A 22020-nucleotide genomic window follows, 5' to 3' on the forward strand; every position below is an offset into this window, starting at 1 on the left:
ATTCTTCGGGCATCGGCGGTAAATTTGAAGACGATGGCCGGAACACATTCATTTATGGTTTATTCATTTTTTCTTGCTGAGGCTGATGCCCACATGAGCTCTAGGCTTGTGCGTGGGTAATGAGGAGGACAATCAGAGATGAACAAACCTAACGTTTTAGGTGGGTTTCGGACTACTGGGAAGCAATTTTACAACTCAGAGCAACATTTTTTTTCAAAAAACCTTTTGTGATTGTGGAATTGTGGAATTTAATAATGATTTAAATAACAGGCTTTTGTGCAGCCGGGCCTTCAATGCACCATCTATGTTAAACGCAAAACCACGATTACATGTAGATATTACCGCATCTATTATTCTAATGTGTTTCATTCTCGGTTCAAATGAGCAACTGAAATTCTCCGTTTAAAACGAGATAATGGTGCATACCGTACTGAATATTATGGTTCTTACCCTATCTAAATCCCATTCTTTCAAAAAAGAGACTGGTGGAGAGGCTACTGTATGTCATTTTTATTATGATTAACACAAACATAAATAGGCCTTTATTTATAATTTTAGTTGTGTTCAATAAATCATATAAATAAAATGAGAAGTCAAAGATTCTTCCTAGCACCCCGCTATTATTTCGCAAGAAATTTATCCCAATAATAGATAAACTGTTTTATAGAAACTATTTTAAACTCTATCGTAACTATTGTCTTACAGAATGCTGAGTTTGAATGGTCAGAAGACGAGATGAAGTTTCTGCAGAGTGCATTCTTCATCGGCTACGTCATCTCGCACGTTCCCGGGGGAATCATGGCAGACATTTATGGCGGGAAACAAGTGGTTGGATTTGGACTGCTGCTTTCAGCCATCTGCACTCTGCTGACTCCGCCAGCGGCCAGGCTCGGCGTTTGGTGGCTCTTTGCACTGCGAATCGCTATGGGAATATTCCAGGTCACAAATAACTATCATTCTATTCAAATAATAAAAACAAAATTTATGAATATGTATTAAGAATCAAAAATAGCTATAAAAATAATATGGTAGCACTCCCCAGAATAGTAAGCTATATAGACTATCACAATCCTTGAGCTATACACTATCCTTGACCACTCCCCTGTTTACAAGCGGTGAGTGAGTGGATAGTTACTTTGCATTGGTTCAGAAGCTGCGAATGCTCCTCTCGATTCATTCTATGGTTTAATCTCTACTGTCATCTTGTTATTCTCTCTGAACTTATCATTATCTACAGTCCTAGTAACAATTTTTTTTTTAATTTTTACCCTGATTGCTTTTGAAAAAAAACATCAAATGTTGAGGTGATTAGGTGAAAAATCACTTCTCTCATGTTACTTTTAATTGCCATAAATAATTTTTTATTGTTTTTGTATTGTAAATATAATTCAAGCTTAGTGGAAGTTCAGTACGCTATAGTTATAATAAATTCTCAATTACAAAAATGGATAAAATATGAGCTAAGTTTATTTTGAACTCATCGCCATTCAACCTCATTAATTATTAGCAGCTTAATCATCTTTACTAGAAATTGTAACATGTGATATTTATCTTGAAAATTTCCATTCAGAATACGAATAAGATTATTAGAAACCAAGAGTTCGAATTTAAAAAAACAAAACAAAAATACGTATCTTAAATGAATTTTTAATTGTAATAAAGTAATTAAAATGATTGATAAATTTGAATGTGATTGCAGGGCCCAACATACCCTTCACTGAACAATATGATGTCCCACTGGGCCCCTATTGGAGAAAGAGGCAGAATTGGAGCGATGATTTTTGCTGGTATTTTTACTCTACCAAATATTTCTGCTCAATTTTTTATAAATGAAAGGAAAATAATATAGGAGTAATATTTGTGCTTTATGTTTTTAAAATGAAAAAATATGATGTAGAAGGAATGCAGATGAAAAATATCAAATAAAAAAATAGCAGTATAGTATACCGATATTTATTAGGAAGTTGTTTATATGTCATGAAATCATATTGAATTATTCTTCTTCAAATATCATTCAATTATATCCAAAAGAAACTCAATATCTCAATACAGTATTCGCGCACGGGCAAATAATTTTTGGAGCAATCAGTTTTGATTTCATTGTTTAATAGTATTTTTTTATTCATTATCATTTGAATAGATACAGTTTCATATTCCTTTTCAACTTTCCTATTATTTTACTGCAATGACTTAGTATAAAATGAGCGCTGTTATCCAGAGATTGTCCGCTCTAGTATGGGTTGGGTTCTGGGTAGCATACTTGTCCGGCGTAGCCTATAGGAGGTGCTGGAGGAGATTCCCACGACGTCAAATCATTTTTGGATAGTAGCTCTCATGGAATACTTTCAGCTATTATCCCTGCTGCTAATACTTGAGCAGCAAAAGTTTCCAGAACAGTCGAAAGCAATTAATTTGAATTTTCATTCAATAATTATTGTCAATACCGTAAAACATTCATTCCAATACCATCTAATGCTAAGAGAGTTGATCACAAATAATCTCATTTCAGTACCAAAATTCATTGAATTTTTCAGGTGCTCAATTAGGAAATACAGTCAACTTTTTGGGAACCGGCTTTCTAATTTCTACATTCAGAGCATGGGAAACTCCTTTCTACGTTTTTGGAGTGATCGGTATCATCTGGTTTCTGCTTTGGCAGGTGCTCTGCTACAATGATCCAATGACACATCCTTTCATCAGCGAACAAGAGAAGAGATTTCTCATGGCCTCATCAGTTGGACAACTCAAGAAAAGAGCGGTTGGCTATCTATGAATACATTATTTAAAGTCTGATACCAATAGAGTACAGTTTTAATAAGAAAACAAAGATATTGTCAAATTTCACTACCTATAAAATTTATTAAAAACTTTAAAACAGTACCATGTAGTACAGCTGATGATGCGTTGGTAAACGTGAAACCATGGTACTGTTTTAAAGTTTTTAATAAATTTTATAGTGAAATTTGACAATGTCTTTGTTTTCTTATTATGGAGAGATTTCACAACATCATCAATTCTACTAATTTTATTAGAGTACAGTTTATTGGCTGGACATATCTAAAAAACAGAAAAAATATTTAATGTGCCTCTTTATGCTTAAAATTTGTTATTTAGTTGTTTCTTTCTCAAATTGTATTTTGAAATTTTTTCTTGCTTGTTTCCATTTTTCAAACGCAAGATTCAATTATTTATTTCAGCCAAAAAATACATTAAGTACATTAAGCTAAGTCATATTATTAACTTAATTTATTATCACAGATGCACTAGCCTTTGAAAATATAAACAATGAACGCCATAATTCGATTGAGAAACGCCATGATTGAATGAGAAAGAGTTATCTGTTAACAAAATAAATAATTACAGATTAAAGCAGAGTCTACCGTACATTTTGGATTTATACTGTTTTTTAATATGTTTTTGCGAATTCAGAGCATGAGAAAATAATATCCATGTATTTGTGTGACAAAATTGAGCTATCCTATTATAAAACATTTAATAAAAGAATTCTAAATAAATTTAGAATGTATAAAATAAGTTATTATCATAGCTTGGTAGGATGTACGATCCTGCCAACTGACCAATTATTATATTAATGCAATTAATTATATTAATAACAGTGGCATCTGTTTTGTTTCAAAGTAGAATTCAACTTATTATTATATGAAAACAACATTTTTCAGATTATGAAACTGCATTGCAACATGTTTATTAAATGATTTCTGACTGATTATCGTTCTGTTTTCAGGATTTACCTAGAACTCCCATATTGAAAATGATGATGTCGATTCCTTTGTGGGCTCTCATATTAGCTCAAATCGGCCATGACTGGGGTATATTCACGCTGTTAACAGTGATGCCTATTTACTTCAAGAGTGTCCTTCACTTCTCTTTAAAGCAGGTAGATTTACTGCAATAAACAATTTTTTACTATTAATAGTCAACCATGAAATTGTCATGTTAATAGTCAACTTTCTATCAATAAACTATCTATCAATAAAAATCTATTCTATCAATAGATTTTATATTGCAATATACAATAATAAACAATGTTATAAGATAGACGTCAACATTAAATTTCGTGGATGCAAAATCTTATTTCTCACACATGTAGGTATTTTTACCACAATTTTTCTGTGAAACCGTAGCCTATAACAAACTTTAAAATAGAGTCGTCTATAGGTGCATAATAGTCTATATTAAAACATTGCCTCTGATTTCTCGATCATCGGGAGGTCGGGAGCGGCAGCATAAAATTTCCTTTCCCAGGATATAAACAAATGGACAGAGTAAAACCAATTCCTTAGATGGAAATGTATTGCTCGTTCATGAATTAGAAATACACTGGGAATATATAAAATTAATTATCATCAAAGGAAAATTTAAAGTTAAACGCTGAAAACCAATAAGTACCGGTAACTAGCCTTCTTATTTCATAATTTTTCATTTACATAACCACTAATATAAAATAGATTATATCTACTAAAGTTTCAGAAACCCTACCTACACCTTCACCTTATTTGAAACAGTTTGTTAATTCTTGTAGATTCCATTCTAGCCTTCATTTATAGAATTACTATATACCCTGAAATAAATATACAATATAAGGAAAACAGCAACACATACCTTCAATTCCATACAAAAACATATTCAAAATGAAGAATAATAACTGGAACTTTGATGTTTTGAACAGAATGCAGTACTATCTGCAGCACCCAACTTGCTGATGTGGTGTGCAGCTATAATCTCTGGATATTTAGTTGATTGCATGATAAATAACGGATTGGGCATCACATTCGTGAGAAAATTATTTGTTACCATCGGTAAGTGTTACTGATTTTATGATTGCACATTAGGTACGAGTAAAATTATAATAAAACAGAGTAGTCTCACTCTTACAACAGCTTTAATGTCATATTCTAAGAAAGATGTGCAAAGGAAATCTCAATGAAACATGTGTCAATTCTATGACTAAGCCATTTGAGGAAAAAAAGCACCTACTCCAGTTCCATGATGCACACAATATTTTCCACCAACATTAATAAGAATTTATTTAAATTTATAATTGATTTTACTCAATATTGTTCATCATCAAATTCATCATGATAATTTTCATTAAGAAGCTTGCTCCGCCATAGTCTCCACAACATTCCTCTACATAGTCTCTGCATATATTTTTTCTGTATAGGGCTAATTATAATATAAATAGAAAGAAAAATAAAAATCTCAGTACCCTTTTCGAATTATTATATCACAGCATGTTTCAACATTGATGCCATTTTCAAGTGATATGAAGTAAATAAATAAATACTGCTGGAAGATTCTTATTTTTGATCATATATTCATATGATTTTATGAACTAGGACTCTAAATTTTGGATTTAAATTTGCATGATTCTATCAAAAATGGGGTTATTGGTGTCTAATTGGATTAAGTTTATTATTTCATCTCTGTTTAATAAAAGTGGAAAACTGAATGTTGAAGAAGAATTTCATATTTATGGTGAAGCGGCAAAATTAAACAGAGATAAAATAATGAACTTAATCCAATAAGAAACCAATAACCCCATTTTTGATAGAATCATGCAAATTTAAATCCAAAATTTAGAGTCCAAGTTCATAAAATCATATGAATATATATGATCAAAAATAAGAATCTCCAGCAGTATTTATTTATTACTTCATATCACTTGAAAATGGCATCAATGTTGAAACATGCTGTGATGTAATAATTCGAAAAGGGTACTGAGATTTCTTTTCTATTTATAGCTTCTACAACCTACAATTACATTACTTTATCTCCATGACCGACACCGACGCTCAAACGTTATACATATCATAATATAGTTACCCACATAGGAATGCCACACAGGTTACCGAATCCAATTGGTGTAACTTTTGGTCATGGGTCCTGGGGATGCGGGTAAAGTAGTATCTTCACTAGAGAGTAGAATTAGCACTTTATCTGCTCCAGATAGGATATAGGATGCTGTATTGATGAAAATATTATTTAGCCTGCTAGTCGTGAGAATACAGTCAGCAAACAGCATACAGTCATAGAGAAACAATAGCGTAAGTAGATATCCCATGGTATAGGGAATTTATGTCGCAACTTCTACTGTTATCTCAAGCCGATTACTGTCGATTTGTCAATTTTTACGGTTTTGTTGGGGTGAGAGTAAATGGATGGCACAATTTGAGAGACTACCAGCGTCACACAGCTGCATGGGAAAGAACTACGTGAACTATCGGCTTGGGATAACAGTAAAAGTTGCGACATAAATTCCCTATACCATGGGATATCTACTTAAGCTATTGTTTCTCTATGACTGTATGCTGTTTGCTGACTGTATTCTCACGACTAGCAGGCTAAATAATATTTTCATCAATACAACATCCTATATCCTATCTGGAGCAGATAAAGAAATAAATATGCAAAAAAAAAACGCCCTATACCATGGGATATCTACTTATGCTGTCGTTTCTCTATGATACAGTTATCTAAAAGCATAGAGAGGACATAAGAAGACATCCCCTGGTATAGGGTGTTTATGTTCCATATTTCACTGTTAGCCGATATTTCATATTTCACTGTTATGTTCCACATTTCACTGTAACTCAAGCCGACGATAGTCCTAGTACGGTAGTTATTTTTCTTGGAGCTATGTGACGTTGGGAGTCTAATACTGTAGATTACCGTTCTTACTCTCTCACCCGACCAAAACAGTAATAACAGACAATAGACGACAGCAATCGGCTTGAGATTTGCAACATAAACGACCTATACCATGGGATATCTTCTATACTATCCTTTTTCTCTATGCTTTTAGATAACTGTATGCTATTTGCTGATTGTATGTTGACGACTAGAAGGCTAAATAATGTTTTCTCCAACACAACATCTTAAATCCTATCTGGAACAGATGAATTCTATAAAATGTTAATTCTCCTTTCTAGTAAAGAGAATACTAGCAGCCCAAAGAATACTAGAAGTAAACTAGAGATAAACCAAAAAATACTAGCAGGATATGAGAAGAAGGTACTATGTTTATGTTTATGTTTTGAAAGGGACGGATTCAAAGATCCAAAGGTTCGAAGAACCTCACACGTCAACCGAACCTTGTTGTGTAGAAGGTACTAAGACTTGTATTCACTTTTGAGGTTTCGCAAATTTTTGATCACTCCTGTAGTCTGTACCATAGGCTATTATAACTTGAAGTAAAACTTGTAATTTTTGGCAGCATCTTTCGGCCCATGCCTGGGTATGCTGTTGGTGGGCTATGCAGGCTGTGACAAGGTGGGAGTCAGCATTCCGTTCATCATCGGCATGGGCACGATGGGTGCATTTGTGCCCAGCCTCAAAGTGAATGCTCTCGATTTGAGTCCCAACTACGCCGGCACCACTCTCGCCTTCGTCAATGGCATCGGCTCTCTCGCAGGTATCGCTTCTCCCGCCCTCGTCGCTATTCTAACTCCAAATGTAAGTAATCTGAATCAAAACACATAAAAAAATCCCGATAAATTATAAAACACATTCGTATGGCTTTTATTGATGCATGGGGAGTTTTTGACGGAAGTTTCACCTCGCCGGAATTTATAATTAAAACCGTCATCAGTGAGCCTCACGACTGGTAAATTTGTATTGAGTGTCAGTGTGAGTAATTTAGCATCTATGAAAAGATCTCAAGATTGTTACAAACAGGAATTAAGATTATTGAACCATCATGCAATGGGACTTCTTATAAAATAATGGTATATCATTTGTAACTCCTTATGTCCTAATGGAGATTGAATAAATTGAGGAAATTCAATGAATGAGTGTATGAATCAGTCAGTGAATCAATGCATGAATAGAATAAATATTGCCAATTCACAAATACTGCTCGTACTGTATATTATTGACTAAAAACATATATTTTAAAGATTAAACATATTAAACATATATTTTAAAAACTATCAACAGCAACTGATTACATGATATTCCATTTATGAATTTACAGAAGAATATCTTCAATAGATTTAAATGGGGTTACAAGAAGAGATAAAATAAGAAATGAATTGATTAGAGGCACTGTAAAAGTTGGACCACTGGGAAAGAAAATGCAGGAAACAAGGATGAGGTGGTTTGGGCATGTACAGCGACGGGAGGAGGATTATGTTGGACGAAGAGTGCAGGATTAAGTTTTGGATGGTGTGAGAGGACGAGGTAGACCTAGGATGAGGTGGGGAGATAGAATAGCGGCTGACTTGCGGGAGAGTGGTTGGAGGAGAGAGGAAGCATTGGATAGGGCTTTGTGGAGAGGCAGACTAAGAGGAAGGAATGCCGACCCCATTTAAATAGAATAAGGCACAGCCAAAGAAAGAAAGAAAGATCTTCAATAGATTTAGCCTACATGAGGAAGTATATACGAGATGGGTGCATAAAATTCCCAAATATACATTAGTTTTCCAATTACCATAGAATTGAAAGAATTGAGGAAACTAACCTTCTAAAACGTCTGTGCTCTGTATATAATGTAGGCATTCCAAATTCATGAAATTCTAATTTTTATTGTTAAAAATTGTACCATGTTTAACACACCAAGAATCAGCAAAACGCATTAGATGCCATTATTCAAATCAAAAAATAGATAACTTCGAGTAAACAAAATTTAAAAAAATCATCATCCAGAATTCTTCTGTATAGGGTATTTTGTACAATACTTTTAAAAGCATTTGAAATAGAATATCATAATGATAAGGAAAATAATCACTTCAATAATAGTATGATATTGTCATCCTATTTGTTTCAGAGCACTCTAGCTGAATGGAGGATTGTATTCTGGGTTGTATTTGGCATCATGAATGTAACAAATTTAGTTTATATACTTTTTGGATCGGCTGAAGTGCAAAAGTGGGACGAAGGATGAACAAGGACTCCATTGATCTTCTCTGAGCGGAAACACAATATTATTTGTTGAAGAGCATAGCTGTTGATTTACCACTTGTTCAGATCTTTTGATTCAGTATATACTACTCAATCTACTTTATAATTATTGAGTCGATATGAAGTGAACAAGGTAATGAAGTGTTGTCAAGACGTTAATGAGTACTCTAGAGTGTAGACTTTTTCCTTGTTTATTTCAATTCTCCAATCACTTGAGCAATTAATGATTATTAATATCATTCAGTCATCAGGTTATCCTGAACTGAATAAGATTTTTCTGAGGTATTTGTATATTAATAAATGAAATATAAAATTTGATCAAATGCACAAAGACAACGTATTCTTTTCTTTTTCCATTGCTTTGTAAACGAATGGGAAGTTTAGCCACTTGGTATTTGTAATTGAAAATCGGAATTCAAAGTAACAAAACAAACTCTTATGTAATCCGACCTTGGTATGTAATCATATCTTACAAAATTCATTATTGACTGGGATACATAGTAGTTCATTCAAAATAGTAAATAGCACATACTTATTTTTTTTAGTAAGAAATTACTTCCGCACAACAACACAGCTGTGAGCTGTGCAAAAGTCATGCCTTAAAAAATGTGAGCACTTGAGATGGGAAAACTGAATGTTTGTGAGACTGAAGTTATTCTTGATAATATATAATCTACAAATCGACCCTCCATTCACAAAGTAAAAGAACAAAAATATTGACAGAAACCATTTCCGATTTTCTGATTCCCATTGATAGGCTTCTTTCACAATTTTTTTATGTGAGAGGAGATTGCTCCCCTTGAATAGGTAGGTACATTTATATGTGGACCCTCCTCTCTTTCTAGTTGCTTGCTTTTATGTGAGAAACATACCTAATCACAGCTATTGTTGAATTGAGACTTTTCACGGCGATTTTGCTCAACTATTTCGTCTCCTATGGAGCAATTTTTCTGTGTTTAGTAGATGAGGGGTTGACAAAGTAAAGTGACAGGGTGGCGGTGGCTGTTGCCTTTTGAGGGGTGCGCTTGAAGGCAGAGCTGTAATCATAAGACCAGTTTTCTCTTCATTGTAAAGCTATCTGATGTGATGGAATTTTGTTATGAATGTATTTGAATGGTCGTGTGCATCGCATCAGTAAATCAGAGAGGAGCCAAGGGTGTGAATATACAAACATTCTCTTTATGCAATTTAAATGCTATTTTTAACTACTCTCACGTGTACGATTATCTCAATCTTACTAATAATAAGCAGCATTCCGAATTGAGAGTAATCTCGTACTTATAATCAATCACAAACACAAATATAGATAAGCACTGCAATTCACGTAACGGCAAGGATTCCAACCATTTAACCGCGGGTTAAAAATTCTCCTGCTCCCGTTGCCTTCATATATGCGAATCGCAGTGGTGTTCACAAGGCATCAGAAATTAGTTAATTTGTCGCGTTAAATTTTTTTAAGAATACCTTAATCCTCTATCCAAATTGAAGGAATGATTTCTATACTATACCTGTGGTACTGTATTAGGATCATACACAATATAAATTATAAAAATTAGATTATAACCTGTGACATTTTCATAAGGAAATGTGAAATATTGAGTCAGAATTCCTGTCAAGTGGTGATGCTTTTTAACGATAATTTATTTATCAGAAAATAACACCTGAATCTACCAAGTGAATTTTTCGATGTGTAGTACCTTATTTATGAACAAGAAACGTTGGTTGTCAATCAAGTGCTCGAATGTCAAGAATGTTAGGATTGGAGTTTGTGCTTTGAAACCAGCAGTAGTAAAATAGAGGAATTCAGCTACTGATTCATAGAACAAACATTTCATGAGATTCCTCCTATCTTGAGGAATTTTATCTCTCTTTACCAAACACACACATTCTTTCTTCTTCCACATGGTGATAATTCTGTGAGGTACTCTACATGGAGTCAATAATAGAATACAGCACATTCAATTATTTTGACTGTAATGTGTAACCTAGTTTTTTTTATCAAGTTAAACACAACAAAACAAATTTTTTTGAATAAGTGTGAACATAACTTGAATTTTCATTTCATCTTCAATTAAAAAAAAAAATGAAATCGTGGATTTTGGAAAATGTGGATAAGAGTAGCTTTTTCAACAAGTATAAATACAAACATTACTGAAAGTAAGCAGAAAATTCTATCAAATTTGGCTCTTCGAATCAATTCCAACGATTGGAATCCTTGGTTAGCCTCCGTTCTTTTTCTCTGCCAACGTTTAGTTGTGTTTTTAGTCTGCACAATACTCATCAGGTCCATTATGCGCTTACCGCACTACGACATTTTACAATATTGCTATTATCATCACTGTATTACAAGATAACAACATTCTTTATGCTACTTCAGAAGCTGCTTGTTAAAACCCCGTAGATTTTCCTTAATTGTGGAATGTTGAGGCATATTCGAAATAAGTTTTTCTAATTGAAATGCAATTCATTCATTAGTGCAAATTGTGAGAAATTGAATCAAATATAGAATTGAGAAGTATTTTTTGTTCATTTCTTTTTCTATTTTTCCACTATGTGAATCCTTTACTCCTCCATTCTCGTGCAATTACTTCTCTTCCTTTCTCCTCCTCATCATAGAAAATTAATTATTCTCCAATTTTAACAAAGCTGAATATTCACTATTTATCTGTAATATTATTTGTAGAACATTTTTTTTGGAATATTAACACTTCATCCATCCAAAAATAATATTTAATATTAATTGTTAGAAACTAGTAAGCTACTAAACACAATCGACTGAATTTGTCTCAAAATTGCCTCATTCTCAGTCATTCTAGTCTTGTTGAAAAGGTATGTGTTTGGTCATTTTTGTACCAATGAACGTGAAGATGGTACAAAATTGATGAAAATCCTAATAGTACGGTAATTGCATAAATATAAATACCACTTGATAAAATGAGAAATGATACTGTAAAATTCACTGCTACAAACCAATCAAACAGCCACCTCACTTTCAATAAATGCTTCCCTTCAGAATAATATAATACCAGGCCTAAGCCAGTCAGGTCACTCGATATTATTATTATTCTGAATATTTAAAGTACCGTGTATACATCTAGCAGTAATTCCCAGAATTCATTCTCTTTTTTCAATAAAATGATCAAAACGTATGATAAACAAACACATGAGCCATGGCTTGAGGTCAGAGTAGGTAATGGAAAATGGAAAGACTTGACTAGTGAGATTGAAGTACTACTCTATACTCTATATAAACGGTAAAAAGTGATACATCAGGGTGGGGCTGGAGTTTGAAAGGGTGAATTACTGACTACAAACTGCTGTTGAATTGTACAACTCACAACCACACAATCACTACTTCTAGACTAGATGTGGATCGCATATCACCCCTGTAAATAATGTGAGCCTCAAGAGCTTTTACGGTAGGTAGGCTTTGAACTTGTCATAGAATGGCACCCAATCCTCACTCCTAACCGATCACAATAAAGAAGAGTTTTCAATAGTAATGATTGGCTCCATAGAGGCATTTTCTTCTTCGATTTTCCCCCCACGATTCCTTTGATCCACAAAAACTAAAGCTGAACAAAATTTTTCCACCATTTGTTTCAACTACCAGTGAGTCATAATATTAGGCCTACTTTTGAAAACTATAGTCTATTGAATAGGATAAATGATCCAGAAACCCTAAACTCAAGTTATATCAGTCTGAGATATTAACAGGACTCTGATTAGACATAGTTTTCGATTTCGGTACTGATAATACACCTAACAATACAGTGTTCGAGTTATTTCTATCGTGATATCGTGGAGGGAGAAGGAAACCACCCTTGGTTTACTTGAATACAATGAATAAAACAAATATTCCATGTCCAATACAAGACATGAAAACATGCATTTGATCTCTGATGGGAATTTAAAGAAAATTCAGTGCCCAATAAATCTCAATTCTGGTTTTTTTTTTGAAGTTACCTATATACACACAACTGTCAGAACCACAATGTTGAGCGATTCTACAGGTTTTAAAGTTTTTGATCACACATTTCTTCACAAGGATCTCAATGGAATGAGTGGGCAATTCTGCTTCCAATGCTTCATTTTTATCATCCTTGAACATTTCAAGTTCCATTGTACTTCAAGTTTCGCGAAGTCCTGCAGGCGTCTCAAGATTTGCTAATATCGGCAGGGTTTGACAATGTCGGCGGGAAGAGTGAACAGGAACTCTTGATAATGAAGAATTTGGGCAAGAGGTTGTATGGCGAACAGAGCTATTGTGTAAAGGAGATCTAATATTAACCAGTGTTTCCCGCTGTAAGACGGAGACGGTGACTGTCCATGGGATGGAGGATGGACGGCAAGGTAGGCAGAGTGTCTGGTGCGGAAGAGAGGAGTTGAGAGGTACCGATTAGGTAGAAGGAAACAGGTAAGGGGGAAAATTGGAGGAGAGGTTTTTTGGTGGGGGAATCGGCAAAGCCCCCTCTCGACGCTTGCTCAGGGTGAAGGACCCAGACGTCGCGTCACGCGGGTGGCGGGTAGGCGGGCGGGGTGTGGGGGACATAGCCGGCCGCTTTTGCCAGACTAGACAAGATCCGGTTCATTCGCAGTTGAGAGTTGTTTGGTTGTGGACGTGTGCTGACTCTCGTTGTTACCGGCCTCTACTGGATCAAGTGTCGAGACTAGAACGAACAAAGTGCTTCTAACAGTTGCGCCTGAATTTTGGATTGTTCGCAATAATTATTGTTTGATCAGTTTTTTATTAATTAATTATTGACTGTGCTTGTTGGATTTTTGGACGTGGACTACCATCAAAGACGTTGAAGAGAGTCATCACCGCACCTACGGCATTACATCATCTTGCGTTAAGGTAGGCCCAACTCAAATTTTCTATTTATAATCTATTATCAGTACTTTGTATAATATTAAAAATTACATCTACAAATAGAGGAGCTGTGAAATCTACTTACATTATTCTATTCAGTTAATACTTTGATGAGTTGCTATGTTTGGAAATTTCTTTTCATCGAGCTACGCGATAAGAAGAATGAACCACTTGTTATTTCCGGTTTCCACCAGGCGAAATTTTTCGCATCTTATAAGAATATTATGTAATATGTTTGACATTCTTTCAATTTCTTCGGGTTATGCACGTAATACATACAATTTTATTAGCTTTGTTCCCGCGTTTCGCTATTCGTTATCATGACTGTACTGACAAATTTTCTAAATATTGAAAGTCGAGCTCCAATCTATAGGCTCAATGTTGAAAATGTATTATTGCCAACGTTTCTTAGTTTTCATCTTATTATAAACACTTTGAAAAAAACATTTTGATAAGACGGCTTCTCTGATTGGTTCTAGTGGAATTAATCACTTTGAAAAAAACATTTTGATAAGACGGCTTCTCTGATTGGTTCTAGTGGAATTAATCACGATTGATATTTAACCGGCTTTTGTGCAACCGGGCCTTGGACCAATTCAATATCAATAATTTGATATATAATTTTACTATCTTACATCAGTACTGATAGTCTCATAATCAATCAAAACCGCTGTCGCGGGAAGGTCGCACAGCACGGAAAGTGATGCAAATAACCTTAAAAAATATTTTATTCAATTTTCACATTAGAATATAAGCATATAATTTTATATTATTGTATTAGACTAACTTAGAAGGATTTCTATGAACATCAGTCAGCATTCGCAGCAGAGAAATAGAATATGTTTTACAGCACACGAAAGTGGCGATGGGTTGCGCCACTGCGATCCAAAAGGTTGGATGACCGAAGCTCTGATAATTGAGTCTATAATACCATTTACCATAGAGTTGATACTACCACATAATTATACGAGTTTAGAGAATGCATAGAAATGCAGTTCGTACAAAAATTGTGAAACAATGAACAATATTGATGATTCTTCAGCGTGATTTGTTACGGTACTTGGTCGGCTCCAGATCGTTATCATGGCTATGATGATCCTATCCATTAATTTCAATTTCAATTTCAATTCAATTTATTAAAAACACACAAAACAAGACAAAACAAAATTACAAAGATTTACGAAACAAATAAAACACAATAAAATGTTACAAATATAAAAAACCATGGGCTTAGTGTTTGGGTGTGTTGGAGAAGAGAAAAAAGAGAGGAAGATACCTAGCCAACTATGGTTTCCCATGTAATAGGCAGGCAAAGAAGAGAAGAGAAGTAATGAGGAAAAAAGGAAGGGAGAAATGGGGGGAAGGAAGAAAACAGAGGAATAGGTACTTAAAATAAAGGTAAGCGAGTCCACTGAAAAATGAAAAAAACTAATGAAAAAAAAAAAAAATGCTGGAGCAGAAATCTCGAGTCATATATCTAAATGGAAGAAGAAATTACTGTATGTCCAGTTTTTTATATCCAGTTTAATTTTTCCGCTGATCTTATTGTCCATGAGAAAGTGATTTGGAATGAGGTTTATTATTTTAGTACCTATGTAAATTAATTGCCTCCTTATACATTCAATATTAGTGTTATAGGTTACATATTTGTTAGCAGTGGCCCTTAGATTATAATAATTAAGAGTAGAGTTTATTGTGAGAGGAAAATCGGATCTATATTTTATTAAGTACTCAATTACGGTTTTTATGTATAATTGACGTATAGTCATGACCTCAAAATCACTAAAAACCATATCCGTTGGATAGAGCCTGGGTTTGTTTAATATAGTTTTAATTATCAGTTTTTGTGCTACAAATAATTCAGCAATATGACAGTTGAAACAGCCTCCCCAAACAACTATGCCATACTGCAGAATTGACTTGACTAGAGCATGATACATCATTTTCAGGTGGTTCTTATTAAGAATTCTGTTAACTTGGTAAAATTTAAAGGATAAATATCTAATTTTTCTACATATGTATTTAATATGAACATCCCATTTAAGGTTTTCATCAATTATAATTCCCAAATACTTAGTATTATTGACTTTTTTAATGGTGGGACAATCACAATTACCCAAGTTTAAATTGCACTGAGAATGGAGTCTCAAATCTTGATTCTCGTTAGGCTGCCCTACTCTATTTGCAGAGAAAGTAATGTAATTAGTTTTTTCAATATTTAAACTTAAGGTATTCTTATCTAACCACTTCTTAATTAAAAGCATATTATTTTCAGCTATAGTATGAACTTCATTCCATGAATTTCCGTGAAAAATAGCTGCAGTATCATCTGCAAAGGATATCACAGTTGAGTTTAGAAGTCTTAAATTTAAAAAGTCATTTACATAGAGTATGAAAAGGATGGGAGAAAGTACAGTACCTTGAGGAAGACCATAAGAAGTTAAGTTAGTTACACTAGATTGATCATTTATGGTTAGGGACTGGGTTCTATTACTCAGATAGCTTTTGAACAATTTAAGCGAGACTCCTCTGAAACCATAGGACTCCAGTTTATTGAACAAAGTATTATGAGGTATTGTATCAAAAGCTTTGCGTATATCCAGGAAGACCGCAATAGTTTTCTTATTGGAGTTTATTTTATCAGATAAAGTATTGATGAATTTTATTAGAGCGTCAGATGTACTTTTACTATTTTGGAAACCGAATTGGTTCTTGTTGATTATTTTGTTAAGATTCAAGAAAGAAACAACTCTTGACTTTATTAGTTTCTCCATTATTTTAGCAAGGTTGCTGATAAGACTAATCGGTCTATAATTACAGGGATTAGTCGGGTCACCTTGTTTGAATAGAGGTTTTATTTTGGCTGATTTGAGGTGCTCGGGAAAATATCCCTCTTCAAAGCATCTATTAAAAATGAAAGCGAGAGGTTGAGATATAAAATTGGCTATTTTCTTCAGCGTAATATTACCTAGACCATCAATACCAGGACTGCAGTTGTTCTTTAGATTTTTAATAGTTGCCTCAACTTCAACTGGGCACGTTGGTCTCATAAAAAACGTATTATCGATCTGTATTGCAGGAAATCGATCACCAGTATTATCAGGGATATTGATAGTTTGAGCTTGTAGTTTACCCACATTTGTGAAATAATTGTTGAGGGAGTGAGCATCAAGTTCAGTACTCTTTTCCTTGATACTGGCCTCACCTATAACCTCGTTTATGCACTTCCACAACTTCATGCTGTTGTTATTACAATTTTCAATTTTCCCTTTATAGTAGACTTCCTTTGCATGATTTATGATCTTATTCAAACCATTACGATAAGCCTTATATTCATTCTTTAAGATATTGTTATTAGGATCTCTTCTGAGTCTAGAATGCATTTTGTCCCGCGTGATTATTGATCTTATGATGCCTTCAGATATCCAGGGCTTCAGGGGACGAAGTCTGTTAGGTATCACTTTTACCTTCTTGCATTGATTGATGAGACTGGTCAAACGATCGACAAATTTATCCATAATAGTGTCAATGCTTCCATTCACGGTATAGATTTCTCCCCAATCCTCATTCCTTATGCGTTCCAGTAGTGCATGATAGTTGGTTCTAGTTAATGTGTTTATCAATACGTTTCTATTATCCTTATTGATAGGGACCTTCACCAAGTTCAGTACAACCGCGTAGTGGTCAGTTATGGTTGTCCTAAATATAACTCCTTTAGTGGACATAGAATGGTTGCCTGAATTTTTATAAAAAATGTGGTCAATGCAAGAATTTGTTGTGGTTGTTACTCGGGTATCACCATTTATGTAAGACTTATAGCCATTACTATTGAAAATATGCAGATAATCTTGAACAGGAACACTAGTTGAATGTGTATTTATATTCATGTCTCCCGCCACACATACATTTATTCCATTAGGAATTTTACTGATTTCATTACTCAGACTATTAAGAAAATTATCAATATTTTGATTACTTGGTGATCTATAACCCCAATCACCTTCACAATAAAATCATCAATTCTTAAGTCAGCACCAACTACATTAGCATCAGAGATATCGAGTGAAACTTCATTGAATCCTATGCAATCTTTTATGTACATGCATAATCCATCACATTTATTCTGTTTAGTGTACTTATTTATTGCCGTATATCCAGGAATGTTGAAAATGAACGGCATATCTGCAGTCAACCAGGTCTCAGTTAATATTATAATGTGAATATCAGTTTTCAATTCATTGAGGCAGCAAATAAACTGATCGAAATTAGCATTCAAACTACGTATATTCATAGACATAATATTGAAACACTCAGCATCTTTATTTCTGTCCTCGTGAAAGTGATAGTTCAAATAATCGTCGATTACATCTGTTTCATTTTCTGTTTCTAAAATATTAAGAACCTCTTCAGTGTCACTCATAAATTATATCATCAGGTCCACTTCTCTTTTCCTTGTTCCATTCAACAAGCCCCTCACTATCTATGAATTTAAGTTTTTTAATTAGTTTGTCCACAGCATCATCTACCAGACTGGTTGTTAAATACCTGAAAGTTTCAGTGTGTCTAGACAAGGCAACAATCGCATGGGGCATGCTGTTATAGATTTCATTCTCCTTGTACTTAATTCTGATTAGAATAACATTTTTATGAGTTAGCCCTTGTGCTTCGTGGATTGTGTGAAGTGCAACATCCTCTCTCCACTTTATAGTATCACCCACCATAAGTTTTTCTTCTTGGGTGAATGTTAATATCAAAGTGTCGGGTTGTATCAGATGGTATTCCCCATTTCTGTAAGTAGGCAGAATTGAGGTAGCTCTTTCATTAAGTGTCGTAATATTTTCATAGACAGTGGAAAGGACAAAACAACATCGATAGGACATCTACGAGTTACCGTTTGTTTTGTAAAAGGTTCGCAGAATTCTGAAATTTTATGCCATCTTGTGGCATAATTACTTCTCTCAATGTAGGGTATTTGGTTTGCGTCACCACTACAATTATTTCTGAGGCCTTACTCAAGTTAGCAATAAAACCGATGTACCCGCATGCATAAGTAGAGCTTCATCAATAAAAACTCTATTGTATGTTTTATTCTGATTATGATTTATTATATATGAGCCAACTGTCCTGTAATCAAGCTTAAGACGATTACAATGTTTTCGACCATACCTTTCAATGACAGTTTCACGGATTGCTTTAATACCTGCCCGTGTTTGAGTGAGTACTAGATCCTTGCCAGGCTCATGATGCGAGACTATAAAGTAAGATTTACCACAGCCGGGAACACCGTCATACCATTTTATTTTGGGAAGTTTACACTCATGAAGAGTTATTCTATTTATAGTTTTTATTAATTCGCTATTCAGCATAAGTGTAGTATTACGTGTGACTAAAACATATCGTTCTTTAGTAGAGAATTTTAAAGTATCCTCTTGAAATTCTACGTAACTTCCACCCTGCTCCAAGCAATATCCCATTCGGTATTTAGAGTTTGTTTTGAATAGGAATCTTTTCAAATTATTATCATAGATGTTCATATTGTTATTCAGGACTCTTATTAGTTCTCACCTGATATTGACATGTTTCTTTGCGTGACCCTAAGAAGAATATTTTTATATATTTTAGCATTTTCGTTATCAGTGTTTTGAAGTAGGGTCCGTAATTCAATCATAGAGTTTATGAAAGCTTCACGTTTATTATTACCTTCAAAGAAACCCACAGGGTACTCAACTCCCGGACTATCAGACAGCTTAGGTATATTAAGAAAATTAATTTCACAATAACCTCGATAATAAAAAATAAACTTCAAATCTCTAGCTCCTATGACAGTACTCAAGAGTTCAGTGGCAGGAATATCAAAATAAGTTTCACCCAGATTGTTAAAAGAATCAATTCCTATAATCAAAGGGTAATTGAATTTACTCCAATCATTTATTCTATTCAAAAGATCAATAAGTACCCCATTTTCACCATCATTTAATATGAAAATAGGAATGTTCTTATCAGAAAACAAAACTCTTATACAATTAGAATCCAGTAACACATTCAGGTGATTCCATTCTTCAAGAGAGAAATACTTTTTATTTCTAAGCAGAGAGAGACCTTTGGATGTTTTAATATATTTCCTATTTTTGTAAAAGATATCATAACATCAACCCTCTCACCAAAATTATAAACCAGACTTATCTTACTTTTATCAGTATTAGTTGTTACGTTGAAACTATCAATTTTGTTAAGGATGGAATTTAAAGTAATCATTTTGTGTTGGGTTGATTGCTTGATTTTACTATCACTATTATTTTTATTTATCCTCAGTATATTAAATATTTTTCTTTCAGATTCCATAATCAGTTCTATCAATTATTGTTGTAGCGCTTTTTGATAGGAAGGGCACTCTCTGTCACCTACTTTGTGATCGAAAGCTTTTTTATCATTGCGGCAATTTAAACATGAGGGCTTTTTGTCTCTATTAGGGCACTCTTTAACATCATGTCCTGTAGTGGAACAGTGAGCACAGGTGTTTTGTGCTTGAGTGCAATGCTTACTGATATGTCCAATTTTTTGGCACTTGAAGCAACGAGAGACGGCAACATAGTCTCCAACTCGGCACACCCTCCAATCAATACCAATCCGCGATTTGTTAATAAATTCTTTTCTTAATTCACCAGTGCACTCCACTACCCAGTGCACGGTGTTTTTGTTTTTCGGTCCTATTTTAAAAATCGGCCTGAAGTTTTTCAAAAAATTTTCCCTACTTAATGACGATGACTCGAGATTTCTCTCAAATACATCGTTTGCCAATTCAGCAGCAGTTATATCTGCAGCGACGTGATACAGAATTATTCTTGGCAATTTGGATTGTGGCTCGCTTACCTTTATGTTTGGATGTTGCAGGACCTTATCACCCAAAACATTTTCTTTATTGGCCCTTGGGTGAAGCACTAACAGCACACCCCCACCACGGACATCAACGGCTTTTTTAATGTTCAAATTTTGTTCACGGGTGATGTTCTTCTTTATTGTTTCTCGAATTTTTCCGCTTTGTTCCTTTTCCGTTCCATTTATTTTTGCTGGCTTCAGGATGATCACATTCTCCTTGGGTAACAGCTTCTTGGTCCGGGGCGGAGACTCCCTGGCTGCAGCAGTGGAGGCGGCACTCGACAATGTAGAATTATATATTAATTATCGATAGTTGTTTTCTTGATAAAAACAATTATTACAGAATATTCTAATTGAATGATAGGAAAAATCATTTGTGAGTCTACACTTTTCGGTAACAGGAATAAACAGCTGCGGGCATGTGAAAAATGGAAATTATCTTAGGATCCCAGGGTTTTTGTTAGATTCTTTATGGATTCTATTAGATTTCTATCAGATTATTTAATTGACCTTTCCTCTTTCCCACTTGAACTATTAATCAATTTTCCTTCGTGATTTCTTGTAGATAAAGCTTTCAAGCTTTTCAGTAGATAAAGCTTGTCAGTTCTTCCCGTGAACTTATAATCTCTCTTTAGTATGAGCCGTAGACTATTTAATTTATTTCTATAACTCTATAACCACTACAATTATTTTTACAGTTTTCGTTTTAGAATTTGTAGCAGTTTGCATAGCTTTGCTGATATTAATTTGATTGATGTTTCGCGGTACAATAGAGGCTTTGTTTCCTCATGACATACAAGTAGGCCTACTTATTGTCTCTTTTCTGTATAGGGCTACTTGTAATATAAATAGAAATAAAATTAAAAATCTCAGTAGAGATTTTTATTTTCATTTCTATTCAAGTAGGCCTACGTATGATAAAGGAACAGTCAGGAGTTCAGGTGTTCTATTATGTTGGAATCATTTTTATAATAGTTTGATTATTCTTGATAACTTGACAACAGTGGCCATAATATAAAGTGTATGCATAAGGACCTAGCGACCATTTTCACTATCTGGTCGTTGAATAACGATACTAGTAGTTTTGAATGAATACTTGAATGACTCACGAAATAAGTTTTCGGATCTCCAAAATGTCATACAGCATAGTGCATACTCAGTAACTAAGTTGAGTGCTAATTGCCTTTGTCCTAATGTATTTCTGCGAAATATTCAGCTTAATGGCTATTCATTTGGATACTAGACAGCAGTAACACGTTTTTAATCACATGAATATGAGCATGAGAGATGAGTCAATGTGGAAATTCAATAAGAAGAGAGGCGTCTCCTTATATTGACACAATGAACAA

At 34.1% G+C, this 22020-nt stretch overlaps 1 protein-coding gene across 1 annotated transcript; it reads left to right on the forward strand.

Moving 5' to 3' along the window:
- The first annotated feature begins 281 nt into the window (after positions 1-281).
- LOC111048461 (sialin) lies at positions 282-9258 on the forward strand. The gene is made up of 7 exons (XM_039428882.1): positions 282-939; positions 1700-1787; positions 2535-2758; positions 3746-3898; positions 4691-4820; positions 7238-7476; positions 8789-9258. Exons 1-7 carry the CDS (start codon positions 736-738, stop codon positions 8903-8905), a joined length of 1155 nt encoding a protein of 384 aa, XP_039284816.1. The 5' UTR covers positions 282-735; the 3' UTR covers positions 8906-9258.
- Positions 9259-22020: the final 12762 nt, after the last annotated feature.

The sequence above is a fragment of the Nilaparvata lugens genome, chromosome 5, assembly GCF_014356525.2.
Source record: "Nilaparvata lugens isolate BPH chromosome 5, ASM1435652v1, whole genome shotgun sequence".
Taxonomy (NCBI): domain Eukaryota; kingdom Metazoa; phylum Arthropoda; class Insecta; order Hemiptera; family Delphacidae; genus Nilaparvata; species Nilaparvata lugens.

Excerpts from the sequence above, each read along its gene's own strand:
- LOC111048461 (XM_039428882.1), top strand. The coding sequence starts at position 736 with ATGAAGTTTCTGCAGAGTGCATTCTTCATCGGCTACGTCATCTCGCAC. Across the intron at positions 2,759-3,745 it reads GACAACTCAAGAAAAGAGCG|GATTTACCTAGAACTCCCAT; the intron begins GTTGGCTATCTA and ends TTCTGTTTTCAG. Across the intron at positions 7,477-8,788 it reads TCGCTATTCTAACTCCAAAT|AGCACTCTAGCTGAATGGAG; the intron begins GTAAGTAATCTG and ends TATTTGTTTCAG.